Source organism: Canis lupus, chromosome 25 (assembly GCF_003254725.2).
Source record: "Canis lupus dingo isolate Sandy chromosome 25, ASM325472v2, whole genome shotgun sequence".
In the NCBI taxonomy this organism is placed as follows: domain Eukaryota; kingdom Metazoa; phylum Chordata; class Mammalia; order Carnivora; family Canidae; genus Canis; species Canis lupus.
In genome coordinates this window covers 42,731,260-42,751,887 of record NC_064267.1, presented here as the reverse complement: position 1 = coordinate 42,751,887, position 20,628 = coordinate 42,731,260, and the positions used below count along the sequence as shown (strand labels likewise).

The following is a 20,628-nucleotide window of genomic DNA, read 5'->3' as shown; positions in this document are numbered from 1 at the left end:
GAAATCTTCTAGAATAAAATACTTTGCTTGGTCAGTGATGGAACTTAATGAGTCGGTCTACCTAAATGCAGGCCCAGAAGGTTTTACTCTCTGACAGGATCCTTGGACTTTTTACCTACTTAGCAGACCATTCCCCTTTCAGTCATAGCATAAGTAAAGGGAGACAACTTCAGTTACATTTATTTTTGAATCACCCATAAATAATTTCATCAATTGCAGTAAGAAACATCTCTGCGTAGGTCTACCAGGAGATCAAAACCGCATTTATGACCTGAACCTGTTCAATCAGATGGGTTGTTATGATGTCTCAGCTTCCGGAATTAGCTGAGGGTCAGTGTTCAATCATCTTTTAAGGACATGAGAATTTTCTTTCTTTATTTTTTTCTTTTTCAGAGTATCATTATGTTGGAAAATAGACAAAGGGAAGGGCTGGGAACCGTATCAATTTTGGTTTTTGTGGCCTCTGAGTATCCATCAACTATCTAATTGGATAACTAGAATTGCTTCCTTTTGATTGAATTAACATTTTGAATACAGAATCTCTACTGTGTGTAGCCACAGTGATACCTGCATGTGCCTCTGACATGATTTCAAACACTTTGCATACATAATTTAATCTTCAACATTATCCATTCTGACAACAAAATTTTGTTATTGAATAAGGAAGTGGCGTGTTGGAAGACTCACCTCTGGAACCAGCTGGAGGCCATTATTTCTTAGGATGAGATACTTCCCCAAAGGGTGTAGTGTGTGCTCTGAACCAGCTACCAGGGTTTGGTAGTCTTTGTCAGGTACTTTATCCAGAATATATTGGATCTGGGAACCCTTCAAGCAAGGCTGACTGATTTGGCTGGTAAAGAAATAATGTGCCCTTTTAAGATTCAGACAGCTTATTACTTACATAAATGGCAAAAGCAGGAAGAGCAAAGGTGCCATCTCCCTGGGGCAGAAGGCCTCATACCTCATTGGAACTTGCAATATGAGGAGACAGTGTGTCATGATACCTCTGGAAGATAAAGTGGTGAGTGGGACATGGCCTGTCATAGTGCTTCACAAGCGTCCCATGCTCTCATGTTCTGGAAAGATCATGGGGCAGGCTGTCAAGACTTAGATCGAATCAACTGTAGTTAAGTCTTGCCTATGCTGTCTATGTGGAGACACAAAAGGTTACCAGGGTGCCATGGCTGAGCCACTCGCCAACAGAACCCAGCATTGTCAGAGATCTTAGTGCCCAAGTTGGGAATGCTTCTATCAGCTGAGCCAATTATGATTCTGTGAATTGAAAACTGGCTATGCTCTGCATCCTGTACAAGTTTCCTGATGCCACTGGGTATGAGGCCAAAAAGGATGCTATCCAGGATTCAGTAAGGTGATCAGTGACTAGAATATATAAATATTATTATTATAAATAATAATAATAATAATAGAATATATAAATAGCTTTCTATAAGAGTCAATAATTGGTAATAAAATATATTGGGGGAAAGTTCATGTTCACAATAGCAAGAAAAAAATGTCAACTGCCTGAGCATTAAAAAAAAAAAAAGAAGAAAGAAAGAAATGGCTAAGTCCTGTGTGGAAAGGGGAAAAGAAGAGAAAATTTTGCATAAGGACCTAATAAAAGATTAAAATATAAATGGAAGCGCATAATACAATCCTTTATAGAAAGACCCAATATTTTCTACTGTAAATCTCACTCCAAATTATTCAATAAGGGAACTAGACAAGATAATTTTATATTTTATTTAAAAAATAAATGAACAGAAATGGCAATAAAAATTTTTGAAAAAGTTGTTTGTACATCAGAATAGTCAGTAGGAGGGACCACAACGTGTCATCATGTAGCTGCTGAGGAATTGACTGGGGGTGGGGTGCGCAGGGTGGGGGGGGGAGGGTATTGGCTATTTTATGAAAGATTGGGCTCCAACTGAGAACTGTTCTCGCCTGTTTCCTGAATTGCAAAAGTGTTTTTGAAAGTATTCTCAAATATGGCCTCTAGCTGAAATCCCAGCTTGATGAATTTCTGGTTGTCCTGGAAAGGCAAAGACAAAAATGAGAATGGCCATTGCACTGAGCTTAGGCTCACCATGTTTTGCAGAATCTAGAACTTCATTTTACACTATCTCAAATGTTAAGGGAGAATTAATACAGTTCAGAGTGCTTGGTTCCCTGATAGCTTGATCATTTCTCTTTATCATTTCTCTAATTCTTCATCAGAGCTTTATCGATTAATTTTTTAAATATATTAGTTGCTTGATTTTCGAACACAGCACCATTGACTTGCAACACTACAATATGGTACAGAAAGGGGTTCATGGAGCCCCCTCTCTCTCCCTCACCCCTTAAGATAATCCTTGTTTACTTTTTGATATAGCACTAAGAAATTCGGAAGTAATCCAAGATTTTGAAACTTGAGAAACTTGATTTGGCAGCTTCCTTTAAAGGAGAGAAACACCAGTGGCCTCTATAATGCACTTTGAGCCGCGGAGTGACCTGGGAGTCCTGGCTCCTGCGGAGATGCCCCTCCTTGCACCATGGCCCTGTGGGTTTTGCCTGTAAGCAACCTCCCATGCTCCGCATCCGGGCTGCAGCACTGGGAACCAGTGGTGCTAGGGAGATGCCCAGGCGTGAGGGCGAGACCCCTGTCCACACATTCCCGAAGGCTTGGATGCCAGGGCAGGTGCACAGAGGCACCAGCAACTGCGCATGCTCATACTCTATGCCTGGCACCCAATCTCCCTCGGCTGATTCCCTTAGTCTGGCTAAGGATAGGAGCCCAGGACAAAGGTGGAGACTTCGGGGACACGCACAGAGCTACCCAGGTTCAGGGGGGAAAATGATCTTCCATTTCTTTTTTTTTTTATTTTACTGGAGTTCAATTTGCCAACATATAGCATAACACCCAGTGCTCATCCCATCAAGTGCCCCCCTCAGTGCCCATCACCCAGTCACCCCCACCCCCTGCCCACCTCTCTTTCCACCACCCCTTGTTCATTACCCACCATTTGCTTCGACGTGGATGGAACTGGAGGGTATTATGCTGAGTGAAATAAGTCAATCAGAGAAGGACAAAAATTATATGGTCTCATTCGTTTGGGGAATATAAAAAATAGCGAAAGGGAATAAAGGGGAAAGGAGAGAAAATGAGTGGGAAACATCAGAGAGGGAGACAGAACATGAGAGACTGCTCTTCCATTTCTTGCAGAAGGCAATAGGTCTGCAGTCCACTGCTCTCTGTGGGTGAAAACTGAGTACCTAGGAGCAAGTAAATGCTGAGGTCCTAAGATGATGTCTGCAAGGACACCTAGTTTATTGTTATTTTCCCCACCTTAGACTGCGGGGCTTTTAGAATACTTCCAGAGTTTGCACTTGTGTGGCTTAAACAGGATGAGGGAAACGGTAACATTTAGCTGATACAAGAAGAATAAATGGCAAGGGAGCTTAACCCAAAGAAAGAGGGAGCCCCTTACCTTGTAATATGCCCTGTGGTTCTGAAAGATGAGGCGCATGTCCCGTACAAACCCTTTCACTTGGAGGTACAGTTTCATATTCAGCTTTTTCCTGATTTTGTTTAGCCACATGGGCTTCTTTGGGCCATGAGATGCCTCTCTACTCTGCTGACAAAAAAAAAAGTGCCGAGGGCAGGCTGTTAGCGCCCTTCCAAGTCTATCCTCCCCAAATTCCTATGTTGAAATCCTAACCCCCAGTGTGATGGTATTAGGAGGTCAGGCCTTTGGGAGATGATTAGATTGTGAGGATAAGTCTCATGAATGGGATTAGTGCCCTTATAAAAATGACCCCAGAGAGCTCTCTCCCTCTCCTTCCGCCATGTGAGGACGCTAAAAGAAGTTGGCAGTCTGCAGGATCACACTGGCACGCTGACCTCAGATTTTCAGCCTCCAGAGCTGGGAAGAATAAATGTCTGCTGTTTGAGGTGCCCCGGCTCTAGTACTTTGTGGTAGCAGCCTAAATGGTCAAGCATTGAGTAAGCGGACTCTGACATCCATCAACAAGACAAGGATAATGACAATTGGACCCGTTGGACCCATATCACAAATTTGACAATGCCAATTTTGGGCTTTGTTGTCTTCACTTACGTAATGTGGTTTTGAGGCAAAAAAGAGGCTTTTTGAATAGCAGTAGACCTTCAAGAGGACAAATTCACATTTCTGCAAAAGATAAATGAGATTTTATTTTTTTATTTTTTAGATTGTATTTATTTATTCATAATAGACACACAGAGAGAGGCAGACACAGGCAGAGGGAGAAGCAGGCTCCATGCTGGGAGCCCGATGTGGGACTTGATCCTGGGACTCCAGGATCGCGCCCCGGGCCAAAGGCAGGAGCCAAACCACTGAGCCACCCAGGGATCCCCGATAGATGAGATTTTAAGTGATGAGCAGCTTGGAGAGGATGAAATGTAAATATGCTCAGAGGGAATGCACAGCTCCCAAACCTGTGGCCTATGAAAAAACACAGAATGGGCATTTTCTTTGGAACACAAATTGTAGTGTTAGGTCTGTGATCAAAGCACATGGGGGACAGCAGTTTGCCCTTGGGCATCATCCCTCCAGCCCCTGCAAGGCTGTGCTTCTTCTCTCAAGTCCACAGAAAAGACTTCAGGTTTACATTTCAACTCACCAACTGTTCCTCAGGTACCATCCGTCTCTTTAGGACCTCAGATGCCTGGTGACCTAGTTGGCTTTGTGGGTACTTTTTCTGAAGAGCCTTTATCCTGCAGAAGATGCAACTCCATGGGTCCCTGAGAGGTTGGGCACAAGATCAGCAGAGGTAGGTTGTCTGTGACTCAGCCACTGTTTCTACAGCTGCTAAAGGCCTCTGTTCAGGAATGATGGGTGGTTTCCACATTGTACCCAACTTCTCTCTTGGACACTCCCCTGCATTAGAGCCCCATTTGGGCACAGTTTCCAGACACCCATCCCTTTAATCATGGTAGCGGGGCTGACAGTTTGCTGAGTGAGCTGCCATGGTGGGTGACAGTCTTTCATTCATCTCAAAACTTAAAGTTCTCATCTGAGCCACTGTGGGCTCAGTAATGATTCCTGCCTGTTAAAAATTGAGGATTGGAGATCAGTACCTTCAGTACTGGAGTCTTGGGCCTCACTGAGCCATCAGACCATAGTAAAAGCAAACCAGCTCTTGCTTCTCAACATAGCAGAATAAGCACAGAGCACAGAGCTACAGGCATCCTCTCCTCCAGCACTGCCGTATCTGGACCTAGAATCTGTGCTGCAGAAATTTCTTGGAAAGGAACTCTATGGACAGAGTAGTTCAGACATCTGCCATTTGCTCCTAGATTCATTGTCCATTGTCCTCTGCCAGGATCCCTATGCTGAAGGGCTCTCAATAGTCAAGCAGATACACTGGTCTCTCCTAGATAGTCATTTGTTCCTCTCCTTGGCTACTCCAGTGCTTGCTCAAGAGGTCCATTCCTAAGTACGTGTGGTGTGAGCATGGGGACTATACATGGGCTCAGCAATAGAGCAGATCTGTCTTCTTCCCCTGCAGATTGCGCATCTGTAGAGCTTTATGCAGAATCCCTGAGATGACATTATTTCCTGGGAACTACCGGCCTGAACAGGTGGATTACATTAGACTCTTCCACTCCTGAAGGGCAATGCCCTGTCTTCAGAGGGACAGACACAATCCTGGTAGAAATCATCCACCCACCCTGGCCATAGCAATGCTGTCTATACTATACTCACGGGATGCCTTATCTATCTCCATGTTAATTCCACATCCCATCATCTCTGACCAAAGATACATTTTAGGGCAAAGGAAATGCAGCATTAACGGCCATCTGAAGGCTCATCAGAGTCCCAGATTTGTCAACTTTTTATGTTCCCATAGTAGGTAGTATATGCTTTAAACCAGCAGCTAATGTATGGTGTCATAACCCCATCAAAGTGCATGAGTGTCTGGGAACCAAGTGGGGGTTATGGGAGTGACACCTCTTTCTAGTGTTTCCCATTAATCTATTGCTGCTAGTGCCATTAAACAACTCTGGATCATATTTCTGGATCCTGATACTTTAAGACTCTGCTGTCTCTGCATCAAAACACATACAACCAGATACAAACTCTGCAGGCTGATTGCGCATGGTAGGAGGATCTGTGCCATAGGAAGGAAGGGCAAGAGGGGTCCAGTCTCACTGACCTGTTAGCATCTATATGGTGGATGTGGCATGTCTCATGAAAGGACTTTGGACAAGTATCACAGCAGAACAGCTTTCCGGGTCCACGGCAAACCTCACATATATTTGAGTTTCCTGGCTAGAAGGGGAATAATGCAGACATCACTGGAATCAGTGAGACCCCGGAAGCTCAACATGTTGAGATTCTAGAACACATGACCTTTGCTTGTACCCAGGTGACACTTTTAAATTTTTTCTCATCAAAATATTAAGGAACAACACTGAGTGAAGATTTTAGAAGAAGACATTCTGGTCTGTAGTGAAGTTTGGGAGGAAAGGGCCGTTAAGACCATTAAAGTTTTCTTTATTGAGACAGATTCTGACACAAATGAACAATAACCACAAAAAAGGATGAGTTAGAGATTATCTGAGAAATTTAGTATTTGGCTCAGGGATATAATACAGTGTCTTATCTAGTTGTCTACATTCATCATCTACATTGACTTGTTGAAGAGTAATTTACTGAGAATTTAATATAACGGATTATACTTCTAACATATCACCGCATCCTATTTTCTTGGCCATAAGCTCCTCATGATTTGAAGGTCCTGGAGAGGAGTTCCTGCACTGTGGACTCCGTGACTGGAGGGCTCCTGGGCCTGTGACAGTACCTCTGGGGTGGAAAGATGTGGCCACAGATGGCCAGGTAGTTGCCAGGGAGGACAGAGCTCTTGGCTCTGGGAGCCTGTGGGAAGATGTTCTATGATTTAGTTCGATATGTAAGGTGTGGAGATGCCATCTCCAAATGGTCAGGGATTGTGGTAACAGTGACCACCACAACTGAGGCCATACCCCCATTTTCTAAGCACATAGAAAACCCTGATGGAAGGGCCCACAAAATTCGTTGATACTGGATCAATCTCAATATGTGGGACCTTTAACTAAATTTAACTTCATTTAATGAAATTAAGCATTTGATAGTGTTTTATCTAAGTATTGTGGAGTAACAAACACATGTAACAAACACTAGAATTAATAGACCGAAATAAGACTTGTTCAAGGAATGAGCCCATGTTGGGTAAAAGAAATACATTTTTTTCCCTGCTGTTTTTTGTGTATGTGTCTATGTAATAATCTATGTGGCAATAACATGTGAATCCCTACGTGCTACAATTTCTTTGTAAGATGGTTGTGTGCCTGGCCTGGAAAAATGCCCAGAAGGATGAGCACCGGGCTCCTCTTCTGGGGCCACCTGAACAGCAAGAGAGCCAATTGAGGAAGACTATGTGGTGGGGAAACATTTCATCCAGCTCTACACCTAGATGAAAAGATGAAAATATCTTGTCTATATCATGGGCTGGAGGAAGGATTTACATCCTCGTGTGACAATCTAGGTACAAAATAATGCACAAAGCGAGTGAGCACGAGAGAGCATGAGAAAGCATAAGCCAGGGGAAGGGACAGCAGGAGAGAGAGAGGCAGGCTCGATTAGGAGGAAGTCTGATATGGGGCTCGATGCCAGGACTCTGAGATCAGGACTTGAGCTGAAGGCAGGTGCTTAGCCAACTGAGCCACCCAGGCACCCCAATACTCTGCTTCTTTTTTTCAGATATTCAATTCATCACCAGTCCTGCTGATCCCATTTCTCAAATATCCCACCTCCTTCTCAGTGTTTCTGTGAGGTCCAAGGCCACGAGGATGCAGAGGCCCTTCTAGCAACACTGTCTTACTAGGCAAAGAACAGCAGCCTGCTTTTTGGGTTCTAAATGGTAATAGAATATCATCCTTGTGCCCAATGTGCTGATGTGAATCGGGGGCATATCTCAATTTGTAAATTCTTCTCATCTATAAATTCAATAAAAGAAAAAGAAGAGACACAAAAATCACACATAAGAGGAAATTCTAGGTTCTTGTGTTTTGCCCATGCGCTCCCTTTATTGAAAGGCAAAATTTAAGGAATAGGTTGTCAGGGTCATCCCTGGACACATCCCTACATGGGCCATGTAAACATTTTTCTCTTTTGTCAGAACAGATGACACTCATGGATGCTGACCAATGCTGGGTCGAGGTTTCTGGACCATCATCTTACAAAGTGCACTGTAGATAGGCCCTGAGAAAGAACGAATAAACATGCCGATCCTGTGTTGGAAAGCTCATGGTCTGGGAAGCCCGTAACCCTGACACATATCTCTTTAACCTTTTTAGTAAGAAACTTGTCCTTTTGCTTGACAGTAGTTCTCAACCTGATGTACGATAGAATCATCTGGAGGGCTTTAAAAAAATCCTGATGCCCGAGGCCCCATCCTCAGAGATTCAATTAATCACATGTGAGTTTGGTTGTTTGCTTCAGCAGGGCGGGGACATAGGCAGTAGGTTTTAAACATTCCCCAGTTGGCTTTCAGGTGCAGTCATTCATGGAGACCCCTGGCTTCAAAAGCAGTGGTTTCTGGATCAGCAGAAGCAGCATCCATTGAACAGCAGTGGCCCACAACTTTGGCTGTGCATTAAAACCAGCGGAGGAGCTTTGGAAAATACTGACCACGCAGAGGAGCTTTGGAAAATACTGACCATAACATCAGAACCTCTGTGGGCGGGACCTCCAGCTGACTGCCCTGTGCAGCCAAGGTTGGGAGCCCAAGATCGAGAGGGATTTCTCCCAGCAAAGCCTCGGAGCTGTGAGTACAGTCATTATCGGCCTATGACATCAGTCACAGAAAGGTTATGAAAAGGAGTGAGGACATTTTTGTTAGAAGAATTGCCTTCTTATCTTCACAGAGGGCTTGGTTGTGAGCTGCAAGAAATAACCCTCCATGTCCATTCCAGTTCTCAGAAAATTTGCACAGACCCCAGAGATGAGAGATGTTCTAATACTCAAGGGTCCCACCTCCAGCAGAGGAATGGGAGTGGTGTGGATGCATCTAGATCGTGCTGCGCAATGCATTTGCTAGAAGGCCAGAGGGCACAGCAACCCTTTTCTATCCCCTCTTGGTAGGCATCCTGTATCAGTACAGCTGCTCATCATTCTATAGTGAGAGGTTCCCCCTGGAGTTGTGCAAAAAAGGTGACTGTGCCTAATACATGGATCTTGTTGCAATGAAAGCAATCAAAGTGTCATTCAGCTTAAATGGAGGGGCCATCTGTGATGTCGGCCAACTTTAAAGTAGGGCCTATGAGATCAGAAGGGTCTGCACATAATCGAGCTCTAGCCAAGCAATTTGAGTAAAAATGTCTGTGATTTGCTAGCTTCAGTCTTAGCCAGCTCAGTACCCTGGTGGCTCCCTTGAGACAGACTCCAGGGTCTCCACAAAGGACCCTGCAGCTACTTCTCTGCAGTCTCCACCTGCCCCGTGTACATTTCTCAGCAGGACTCATGCCAGGGTCCACCCCTGGACTTGCCAGCTTAGCCCACCCAGCCTGTTCCTTCTGGCCGATGCTTCAAACCATCTGAGCTATCTTGGAGTGCGTGTTTGTCGTCTTCCTTCCCTCCCTTTTCCCCTTCTTTAAAATGCTGCGATTCTCCCAAATGTGCTCCTTACCCCTAATTTGCAGGCCAGCCTTGGCTATTACCACTTTAAGTCCTGGCTCTAGAGACCCCAGTAGTCTAGTCCTCTGACTCCCATACTCACTTTTGAGGGGAAATAAGGAAACAGGAAGGTTTCCCTGAACAAATGGAAAGGAGACTTTCATGCAGAGACACCAGCTCCCAAATCAGCTCCCTGGTGTGGGTAACGCGTCTGCCATTCTCTGCTCATCACACCCAAGGCGCGCTCCAACTGAGTGTGCACGTGTAGCAGGGAAACCCAGCAATGACACAGGTAATGTATGGAGGGATAAGGCCTGGATTATTCTGGGGTCACGGGTGAGGGAGTAAGTACTTACATAAGGGTCAAAAAAGTTGTTGCTGCTAGACTGAAAAGAGAGAAAGATTGAGTGACAATATTGAATATGATTTTTCATTAACCACACATTTAAGCAAACTTCTTTATGTAAAGGATTCATGCCATGGCCCTCCCTTTGTTTCATAGCTGTGTTTATAAACAGGGTCTGGATGGCTAACTGGAGAATGAGGAAACATGAAATTATATGTCCGTGACGGTTTGGCCCAATGCAAGTTTTCTTCTCCGGCTATCAGACCCAAAGCAGGCCTTTCTGAGCCCGGCCTGAATTCTACAGATAGAGTTGGAGCTGCAATGAGGGAATCAGCCTGAGGATTAAATGTCCACAGCTCCCAGCAACCACAGCGCCCAGAGTCCTGGATGCCGTGCAGGTGTCCTAGAGAATCCCACTGCCTTCTGCAGCTCACCCAGGGCATAGCCCTGAAAAGAAAATGGGTCTAAGGTCCCCAGTCCTGTACCACTTCTTCCTGAAGCTAAGCACCTCTCCACTTTGTCCTGAATCCCAAAAGCTTGCATTGACCTTGGATATCTGTGGACTGACTTGGCCTCATTCAGCCTGGAACCATGCCTGCCTCTGCTTCTACCTCCAGTCCGAGGCAGTGAGGCCACAGATAAGACACTCAGTATCTTATCTGCCACGGCCACTGGCCAAGCATAAGTTTAGTGCTCAATGTGTGCTTACAGGTGTTTGTTGAATGGATACATAAGTGCACAAACACATGAACAAGTTGTCACTTAGGAGATGAGTTTTCTTCGCAGCCAGTAAATGATCAGCTCGAAGTTTTCGGTCTTATTATCCCAGGACACCTCAGCTATCACCATCGGGTTTAACAGGAATCTTATGAGCAGGAAAACTGCCAGTAGCACCCCCTGTCATTTGATGGCACAGGGAATAGAAGCCTAGGGGCCGGGAAGGAAGAGACTCTGGAGAGCTGCTCTGAGAACTGAGGTAGTCACACCTTAAGAGCTGTAAGCCCAGAGGCACCTGAGAGGCATCTGTGATGAAGGGATGGGAGATGGCCAACTCCCCTGATTAACACACACTGAGTTACCCTTGACTCCCTAGCACTGGACAGAGAAGTTTGCTCTTAATGAACAGAGCAAATAGTGTGTCTTTCTCTAGAAAATCCAGTGGATACAAGCTCCGGCAACTAAGTCTCTAGCATAAAGTCAGTGGAGCAGTTAGCCCCAGAAGCCAGCTTTGTGAAGACTGTGACTTTTTGGTGCAGCAGAGGTAGACCAAAGTCACATCTCTGGGAGGTTAGAAAAATGAAGTTCTTCTATCTGCCTGTGCCCCACACAGTTTCTCCCTCACACTCACTCTAGAAGAGGCCAATGGAAGATGTCAACTATCCCACCTCCTTCCTTGGAATCCATGCAGCATCGAAACCACTGGTTCATGAACTCCACATGTGACTTTGAAGGAAAGAGAATTCACCTCCATAGATTGAACTAAGGTTTGCAAAGCCCCTCTGGTGAAGCCTGATGTTTTCACTCCCAAACCATCTCCCTGGTGTGGCGTCTCCACAAAGCAAAAGATCTTCCAGGTCAGCAGTGTCTCACTCCCACACACCAGTCTTCCGCTCTCCCTCCTCTCTAAGGTGATATCTCCATAAAGGAAAGGAATGTTCCCTTAAAGAAGGATCCCTTGAAGAAGGACTCAGTGTGAATGTGCGTGTGTGCATGTGAAGGAGAGGAAAGATACAAAAGAAAGGGGGAGACTGTGATATAGGTGGTTTGCTCCACCAGGTGACATATGGCTATTATTCATCCTAAGGGGGTGAGACATAGGCCGAAAGTCATGTGATAATTACCTTTCTTCTTTTTCTTCTTCTTGGCGGGTCTGGTAGGTATTTATTCTGAAAGAGAAATGGGATTAATGCTACGATGGGTCCTTGTTTCTACTCTGCAAGCTTGGTATTTCCAGCTGCCTTCCAGATATATCCCACTGTCAACATAAATTCAAAGTGTCTTCATGGAAAAGAATGCCCCTCTCCAAATCTGTAACACACTGTTCTCTCTTGCCAGGCTCAGCTTTAAGGTAAGCTTTAAAAACCACATCCTCTCTTACTTTCCTCATAGCCTTGCCAGCTTTCCCTTCCTGATGTCTTCTATACTCACTGCTTCCTTTTCCATCCCCCAGGACCCCTCTAGCTTGTGACTTTATACCTGACATGCTACAGCTACTCCACTGGCACATACCTGCTGAGTGATGGGCAAGGAGCAGGCCCCATCAGTGGCCCTAGGCACACAAAGGTGTCTAGGTCTTTGCGGAGACAAGTGGGAAGAGCCATGATAGAGTGGGTAGGGATGATGAAGTGTGAACTGTGCTCTCACAGAGTATTTTGGGGTTCAGAGATGGGTCAGTGTGGTAGGCTCTAATGGCCCCCACAGATGGTCAGATCCCAAACCACAGACCTCTGAATTATGTGAAGTGGTAAAAAGGTGTAATTTAATTAAGGATCTTGCAATGGGGAAATCATTCTGATGATCTCTATGGGGCCAATGTAATGACGTGCGTCCTCTTGCCAGAGAGGCCAGAGGGTCAGTGTGAGTATTAGGAAAGGTAATGACAGAACATGAGGTTGGAGTGACGTCAGGAAGGGCCTTCAGCCCAGGAATGCAGGCAGCTTCCAGATGCTGAAAAAGGCAAGGAGCAAATTCTCCCTGGAAGGCTCCAGAAAGAACCAGTCCTGCCCACACCTTAACTTGAGCCCAGTTAAAGTGATTTCAGACTTCTAGCCTCCAGAATTGTTAAGATAATGGATTTGTGGGTTTTTTTTTTTGTTTTGTTTTTGTTTTTGTTTTTGCGGTGTTTTAAGCCACCCAGGTTGTAAAGAATTGTTAGAGCAGCCACAGGAAGCAAGTGTAGTGAGTGTGTGCTGTTTGAGCTGGGCCTTGGAGGCTGGGCGAGGGTGTATCAGGCACAGAGGCCGTGAAGGTCGGGTGAAGTCTTCGTGGCTGCCAGCACTCCACCTTCCAGCCCATCTTGCATGCTCTGAGCAGATTAATACTTCTAAAGCAGTGTTTCACCGGTGTTAGTCCCTAACTCAACCACACCCACCCGCCCTCCCCCGCCCTCGCCACCCTCATGATCTCTCCATGCCTGCAGAAGTGTCTAGACTCCTTCCTCCAGCCTCAAGATCTCTTCCATCAGCCCAACCCATGTATTTAACCTTATTACCCTTATTTCCTGACAAATCATGGGCAGGATTTTCATGCCATCCTTTCTCTGTAGAATGCCTCCTTCCCACATTTTTGCTCATCAGGACTATTCTTTCAAGACTCAGCTCAGTGCACACTGTTCCATGAAAGTGTCCTTAACCTCAAGGCCGGAAATGACCTTCCCTCCCCAGAGCCACTGCATGTCTTCCTGCCGGAGCCCCTCCTTAGAGCACCGCCAGGCTTGCAGTCCTGTGGTGATGAGGCTGGTGTGCTGCCTGCTGCGTGAAGGAGGTGCTGTGACCATGCAGCCTTCCTCCTACACGGCTGGGGCTCAGACCTTATAGTCCCCTGGGCTTTAGATGTGTCTCAATAGATATTTGCAGAACAAAGAGCTTTTCTTTATCATTAGAACAGCACAAGGAAGGGCCCTCTGGGTCAAGTGAAAGAGTCAGAAGGCTCAAGTTCATCTTCAACAGAGACCCAGTCCATTTTGTCCACATGAGGGGTCCAAAGGAGGCATTTTGGGAGGTGGGTAGAGGGATAGGGTAACTGGGGGGACAGGTAATTGGGTGATGGGCATTAAGGAAGGCGCGTGATGTGACGAGCGCTGGGTGTTATATGCAAACTGATGAATTATTGAACTCTACATCTGAAACTAATGATGTGCTCTATGTTGGCTAATTGAATTTAAATAAAAAAACAGATGCAATTTATCTATATTCTTTTCCATGAATGAATTTCAGAAGGCGATCAAAAGAAATAATGTTGGGACACCTGGGTGGGTCAGTGGTTGAGCATCTGCCTTCGGCTCAGGATGTGATCCTGGGGGTCCTGGAATCTAGTCCTGCATCAGGCTCCCCGCAGGGAGCCTGCTTCTCCCTCTGCCTATGTCTCTGCCTCTCTCTCATGAATAAATAAATATTTTTAAAAAGAAAAAGAAAAGAAATAATATTAAAACTTTCTGTAATCCAGGAAACACCCATACCGATGGGCTATCTTCAGATACATGTAGTTCTATTTTGCTACTTTAAACATTGGCCTCCAAAGTCTAAGACCCCCGCTCCCCACTTAAATGCTTACCTGGGACCACATTACATAGTGGTGATTATTCATGGCCCCATCAGGGCCATAGTTTACTGTCCTACCTTCAAAAGGATAAGAGTTCATGCATTTAGAGGATGAAGCTGTAACATAAAGCAGCCAAGATGCTTCTGAGAGCAATGTTAGACCTGGGCAAGACCCTTGATTTAAGCCACTTGTCCTTGGAATACCTCAATCAGGTCTTTCAGGGGAAATCCGCCACATCTCACACTCATCTTCCAGTTCTTGGATCGTGAGTGGTTTCCTTCAACTTCAAATTCCCTGAGAGTGAACCAGCTTCCATTCTCACCCTTTATACACTTCTCTGAGGTTCCTATGAAACCAAAACAAGGAGTTGCCAGGGAGCGGCGCTCCCCCCCCCCCCCCCCCCCCCCCCCCCCCCCCGCCCCCCAGCCGACCGACCGTGGAATCCCCAGAATGTGGCCTGGCCATGGATCTGGCCCACCCTTCTTGGGCCCAGAAACTACAGCAGGAAAGCTGAGATCCCCCTCAGGGGCCCCAGAAGCAGCTCAGAAGGCAAGGGCAGGAGGGGAATTCCTGCCCTGTATGCAACGTCTTTGACCTTTGTGCATACGTCTTTGACCTTTGTGCAATGAGGACAATAATTAGCACCAACATTTATTTTTAAAATGTATTTCACTGTATTCAAAAGTGAAAAAATACTGAACGGTTCTGAAAATGAATGAGCAAGATTCTTTTCCTCTACTTCTGTGAGAGCCAGGCTGAGTTTCAGAGGGGGCAAATGAAGCTGACAGGTGGCCATGTGGCAGCTGTCACCACAGCCACATCTGCCTCCGCTTGTACAATGTCGATCATCCAGCTAATGGCAATCAATTATTTCTCATATTTTGAGGGTGCTTGCGTGGCTCAGTCGGTTGAGCATTTGTCTCCTGATTTTGGCTCAGGTCAGGATCTCAGGGTCATGAGATTGAGCCCTGTGTTGGGCTCCACACTGAGCATGGAGTCTGCTTGGAATCCCCTCTCTCCCTCTGCCCCTTCCCCCTCTTTCCCTCTCTCTCTCTCTTAAAAAAATTATTTCTCATATTTTGGACTCATTGCTACTTTATGGGAAAAGTATTATAGAAATGTCATCAAGTGGGAAAAGTTAAATTACACATCTGCAATATGGTTACAGAGCAAACATTGATACTTCTTCGTGCCTAAAGAACTGTATTTGGGGAGGGGAGAATCAATTATGGCAGAGGAACATTTGTACTGTACTTTAACAGTTATGAATTGCGAAGTATTTCATATCTGTCATTTCATTTCTTTCCCCTTATAATAACACAGTGAGGCAAAGTTTTATTATTATTCCCATTTTGTACAGGAGGAAGTTCAGGATAAGAGACAGTAGCAGTTTGGCCCAGATGAGACAGACACTTGTGGTGTCCCTGAAGCTCAAATCTGGGTTGTCTAATTCTAAACACGATGCTCCTCCCCACTAACACAAGGCCGCACAGAAGAATGGGGCTGTGAAGGTTGTTACCAGATTACTCAACGTGTACATTTTCCACCCTCATGTTGAAGTACTTGATCTTGCATTGGGTGCTGGATAGGCATCTTGTGGACATTTTCCATGGGGAGAGGAGAGATGCTCTGTTACATGTAAGCATGGAAATGCCATCCTTGCTCCAGCCTATCTGGGATGCTGGGCAGAAAAGAGCTAACAGGGCAGACAGCAGGTTGCTATCTTTAGGAAGATTTATTTGCAAGGTTGGCTCTTGGCTGGCATTGGGGAACGTGCATTTGGGGAGTGGTCCCACCATTCCCAGAACTTAAAAGAGTGTCTCACTGTCTGAAGCTGTTTATATAAACAATATAAATAGTTTATGATGAACACTTGCTTTTCTTCTGGGCATCTGGAATTTTGGTGTGTGCTAGGCAGAGGACACCTACGTGACTAACCCCTGATAAAATCCTGGCCTCCGAGACTGGGGGCAGCCTCTCTGGTAGATGGCATTTCACACGTGTTGCTACAATTCATTGCTAGAGAATTAAGTGTATCCTGTGTGGCTTTACCAGGAAAGACTCCTGGAAACTGGCACCTGGCTTCCTTTGGACTTTGTTTTGTGTGTCTTTTCCTTCCTTGATTTTGCTTTGTGCCCTTTCAATCTAATAAATCATCACCATGCGTTCACTATATGCTGAGTACTACAAATCCTCCTAGTGAATCATCAAACCTAAGGATGGTCTTGGGAGACTTCCAACACAGGTGTCTACTCCTTGAACAATATGTTATTCACACGGGTATGTTTTATTTGAAAAGCATAGAAGATCATGAAACCCACCTTGTTTCATTTTCTCCTTATATAAAATCCCCTTTGCCTCTCCACAGGTCACAGGAAGTTCTGGACGGTGAAAATCCATATGTGTATCTCTGGGAATTCTTGGACCTGCAAGAAGCATCTTTTTTTTTTTCATTCCATCTTTGTCTATATCTGTGCACTGTTTGAGATCCTTCAACTTGAGATCTTTCTTTTATAACTTAAAATGTATGGGAGAGCTTTTCCCCATGAACTGATTACTCTTCTGGGTCTTTCTTCTATGGCAGATTAGGTGCATGAAGATAACATCATTCTCCAAAACCCTATGTTAATAACCTTGTGTGGAGGTGTCTGAATCTCCAAATTTGTTGATCACGACTCGTCATTGTGCAGTGATTTTTCTCCTGCCATATTGCTGCTTTGGAGTTATGTAGCTGGAGATAAAACCTCAACTTTTAATTTATCTCCTTGCTTGAGTAATCAGCTGTTGGACAGAAAGCAGGATTGCAATAGGGCACCTGGCAGGGGCGCTTCTCCTTGCTTGTCTTCTCTCATTGCTCTCTGCTTTTGCACTTCTCCTTCGTGTGAGCTTTCTCTGTGGCTACAAAGGAAACTCAGGGTGGAATGTGCTAGAACTGAAAATTACTCAGGGCGGGAGCCCCTGCACATCCTTTGGGAGGGGCACTGGGATCTGATTCTGCTGAAGCAGGTATTGCAAGTCTTGAACTTAAGAAGCAGTAGCATCCGTTCCTGCCCTTCTGACTAACACTGGGGGGGATTCATTAAAGACACATTCTGGGGCTTCTCTCTGGAATGGAAAGGGTGGATGGCCATGGTCCTTCTAGAGTTAGTTCTGTTAGAGCTGGGATGAGCCTAGAAGGTCACTCAGTCTAATTCATCCACCACCCACCCATTTACAGAGAAGGAAATTGAGGCAAACTGCCCCCCGCCCCAAATGATAATCCAATGTCACACAACCAAAGGAAGTTTGGGAATTAGGACACAGGTCTTATATTATCACCCAGGGTTCCCATTAATGGGGAACCTATGGTTCTCCACAACGGGGGCAAGAGAAGGGTCAGCTAAATATCATGAATGTCATACCTTTTATTATTTTTTTTATGTTTACTTCTTCAAAAGTTATCAGTGTAGGTAAAGAAGCCCTGTACAGGCCCAAGGATGCCTGGAGTCCCTCAGATCAACTGGCTAATCAATGGATGGGTGTTATACCATCTTGCCTTGTTGTTGAAATTAATCAGGGCCAATGAATATCCTAACATTTGTTACTTGCTCTAAAAGCCAATTAAGAAAATTGACTTACCACTCAAAACACGGAGTATAAAATAAGAATTTAAAAATTACCTCTTTTTCTGCCTCTTCTCAAAGGCCCAGTGTTGGTTGTTTTTCTCCCTGAGAAAGTTAAAAAAAAATGCAAATGTCTATTGTTTATAACATTATATTGCAAATAGTAGTGTTTTACAAAAACACTATTCAAATGTAACTTTTTAGAAGCCTGTCTAGTACTTTAAGAAAAATAGCAAATATGTGAATGAATCAGGAGTCAGGAACTTTTTCCTGTAAATGGTCAGATAGTAAATACTTAAGGTAGATAATTGCTGTTATGACTACTCAAATCTGCTGTTGTATTATGAAAGCACCATGGATAATATGGAAATGAAAAGATGTGGCTGTGTACCAATAAAACTTTATTTACAAACAGCCAGTGGGCTGGATTTGTCCTCCAGGCCACAATTTGTGGAACCCTGGCCTAGACTTAGTTACAAAGATGATACTTGGCTGAGAGTCATCTTTTACTATTAACTCCAAATAAGTTTGAACCAGTGTTTTGTGGATTTCTGAAGCAAATGGATGAGAAGAATAGTGAAGTTAGACATCTACTGAGTGCTTCTTGTGTGTCAAGAACTATCCTTAGACCTTGCCTCCATTAACTTACTTCATCCCTAGAACAAATTATCAAACAGGAACTAATACTCTCCTCATTTTACAGATGAGAAAAATCAATGCTCAGAGATAATAATACAGATTAAATGAAGGTATGGAAGATTTCCTTTGATAAAGAGACAGAAATAAAAGTCAGTAATACAAGGTCTCAAGGGAGATTTCATGGTGGAATCTACCAGTCAGATAGCTACCCAAATTCCTAAACTTAAAAGAAGATTTTTGTGCTGAAAGTGGTGGCAAAAATGAACAGAGTTCAAAACAACTCAATGAAGGGGAACTTAACAGAAATTGGTGCCCACGTTCTAAAAAATGTAGGGTTAGAGATAGAACAAAGCGTTGACTTAAAAAATGTTCCAGAAGAACGTAGTATCTGATTAATGTGTTGATTGTGTCCAAAAAAAGAGTGAGTCATGTCCATGTCCATGTCTGGGTATGCCATTACTCAAAAGTGTTTGAATGTTGAAGTCAGGGACACACACTGGATGCTTTTTCTTTCTAAAGGTCTGTGCCCATGGCTGGTATCCTTGGGTACTAATTTTGATAGTTCAAGTCTCAGGAGAAAATGTCCTCCAGATATTCAACCATAACTGGTCTTTCCTCTAAACAGATTATAATCAGATGAGGCTGGAAAGGATTTTTTCCTTCAATCAAGCACAAAATGCCTTCATTCTGGGGGCTTTTCCTATTACAATTACCCAAAGGATTTTTAAAATCCCATCAAGATAAAAATGGGCCCATGAGATAGTTATTGATGATTCCTGTTCCAAGAGGAATCACATCCCAAGGTCATGCATATTCTACCCTACAAAGTATTACCCTTCAGAAGTTTACCAAGATATTATGAAGGTACACTGAAAGGAGAGATTCTCAGACCTGCATAAAAGAATCATAAGCATGGCTATTGATACTAAAGACTTAAGACGTGTAAAATAGGGAAAATGTACATCGCAAATAAATACAGAAGATTTATTTAAAAATTGCTCTGCATTGTTGAGTTCCAAAGAACATGATTGTGCCAAGTATAGTAATTAGTATGGTTGCCAGGTGTAAAAAGTCACCCACGCAAGTGTGACTCTGTGGAAGAGCCCTCTCCTATCATTCATGGTGCTGAAGTGGTAGGTATACCCAGGAAAATAAGCCAGCTCTGGCTTATTCTCCCTCCCCTCCTCCCTCCTTTCTCTATCCTCTCTCTCTTTTCCTGCAAGGGTCAAGACCCACGGTCTCATGAGAAGACACTTGTGCTCTCTGCTTTCTTCTTGCTCTCTCTGTCCTCTCCTTTCCCATGAGGTAACCAAACTTAAACCCTAGCCCTGGTTATAATCTGAGTATGTTGAGCAGTGGTCATTATTGGCAAACATACATTCTCTTCCTCTCAGTTTCCTTCTGTTTAAATCCTCTTGTGACTAGTGTGTGAGTTAGACTCTCTGTTCATCCAAAACACAGGATATGAAGCTCAATCTGAGGCTGAGATTGGCCTTGGAGGGAAGTCAAGCTATTATTATTTATTTTACTTTATAGATGAGTAAACTGAGGCAGAACAGGTAAAGCGACACACTCAAGTCCACACAATTACCTCATGTCATGGAACATCAGGAAGAACAGCCACATCACTTGTGAGTTACACAGTGTTTCATGGCTACAACTACTTCCAGCCCTGAACGTTATCAGTTCAGCAGAGGCAGCACTGCGGTGGCACTTGGGCCCCAGTTTCTGATTGCAGATTCATCATCAAATTACTTTTTTGTGGTATTATCATCTCTCTCTCTGTCACATTCTGGAATTGACTAAATCTGATATATTTCTCAATAGTACAGCTACATAAAGCAATAGGGAAGTAGGCTTGTTACTAAAAACATGTAATAGAACATGAGAATTTAGATGTTTAGTTGCTGAAAATGGAAAATGTATACTTTTTTTTAAATTAAAAAAATTGTTTTTACCTTTTGGTTTGCCTCTGCTCCATAGGGCTCTGCTAATTAGACTTTGGATTCTATGTCTGCCTCTCCTTCTCACTGAGAAAACAAAAATATAAAAAATGCAGCTCACATGCTAGTAAACAGCCAATGCAACAATGAAGAAATCAAAG

General features: G+C 44.2%; 1 protein-coding gene across 10 annotated transcripts in view; it reads right to left on the bottom strand.

Moving 5' to 3' along the window:
- Positions 1–1,728: 1,728 nt before the first annotated feature.
- Positions 1,729–20,628, bottom strand: part of SP100 (SP100 nuclear antigen) — a 97,716-nt gene continuing 78,816 nt past the window's right edge. For 3 of the 10 annotated variants that reach the window (XM_035718079.2, XM_049101140.1, XM_025463383.3), the window contains 12 exons: positions 20,483–20,554; positions 17,943–17,990; positions 16,605–16,709; positions 14,487–14,629; positions 11,865–11,909; positions 10,034–10,063; positions 7,814–7,999; positions 6,178–6,293; positions 4,642–4,762; positions 4,098–4,169; positions 3,471–3,617; positions 1,729–2,032 (listed from right to left, as the gene is read on the bottom strand). In XM_035718079.2, coding sequence (XP_035573972.2) covers positions 1,907–2,032; positions 3,471–3,617; positions 4,098–4,169; positions 4,642–4,762; positions 6,178–6,293; positions 7,814–7,999; positions 10,034–10,063; positions 11,865–11,909; positions 14,487–14,629; positions 16,605–16,709; positions 17,943–17,990; positions 20,483–20,554 — 1,211 coding nt within the window. In that variant the 3' untranslated portion in view covers positions 1,729–1,906. Of the gene's footprint in view, positions 2,033–3,470; positions 3,618–4,097; positions 4,170–4,641; positions 4,763–6,177; positions 6,294–6,570; positions 6,900–7,813; positions 8,000–10,033; positions 10,064–11,864; positions 11,910–14,486; positions 14,630–16,604; positions 16,710–17,942; positions 17,991–20,482; positions 20,555–20,628 lie in introns of those variants that run through there. The other 7 variants (XM_049101139.1, XM_049101142.1, XM_035718106.2 and 4 more) reach the window with 7 other exon arrangements.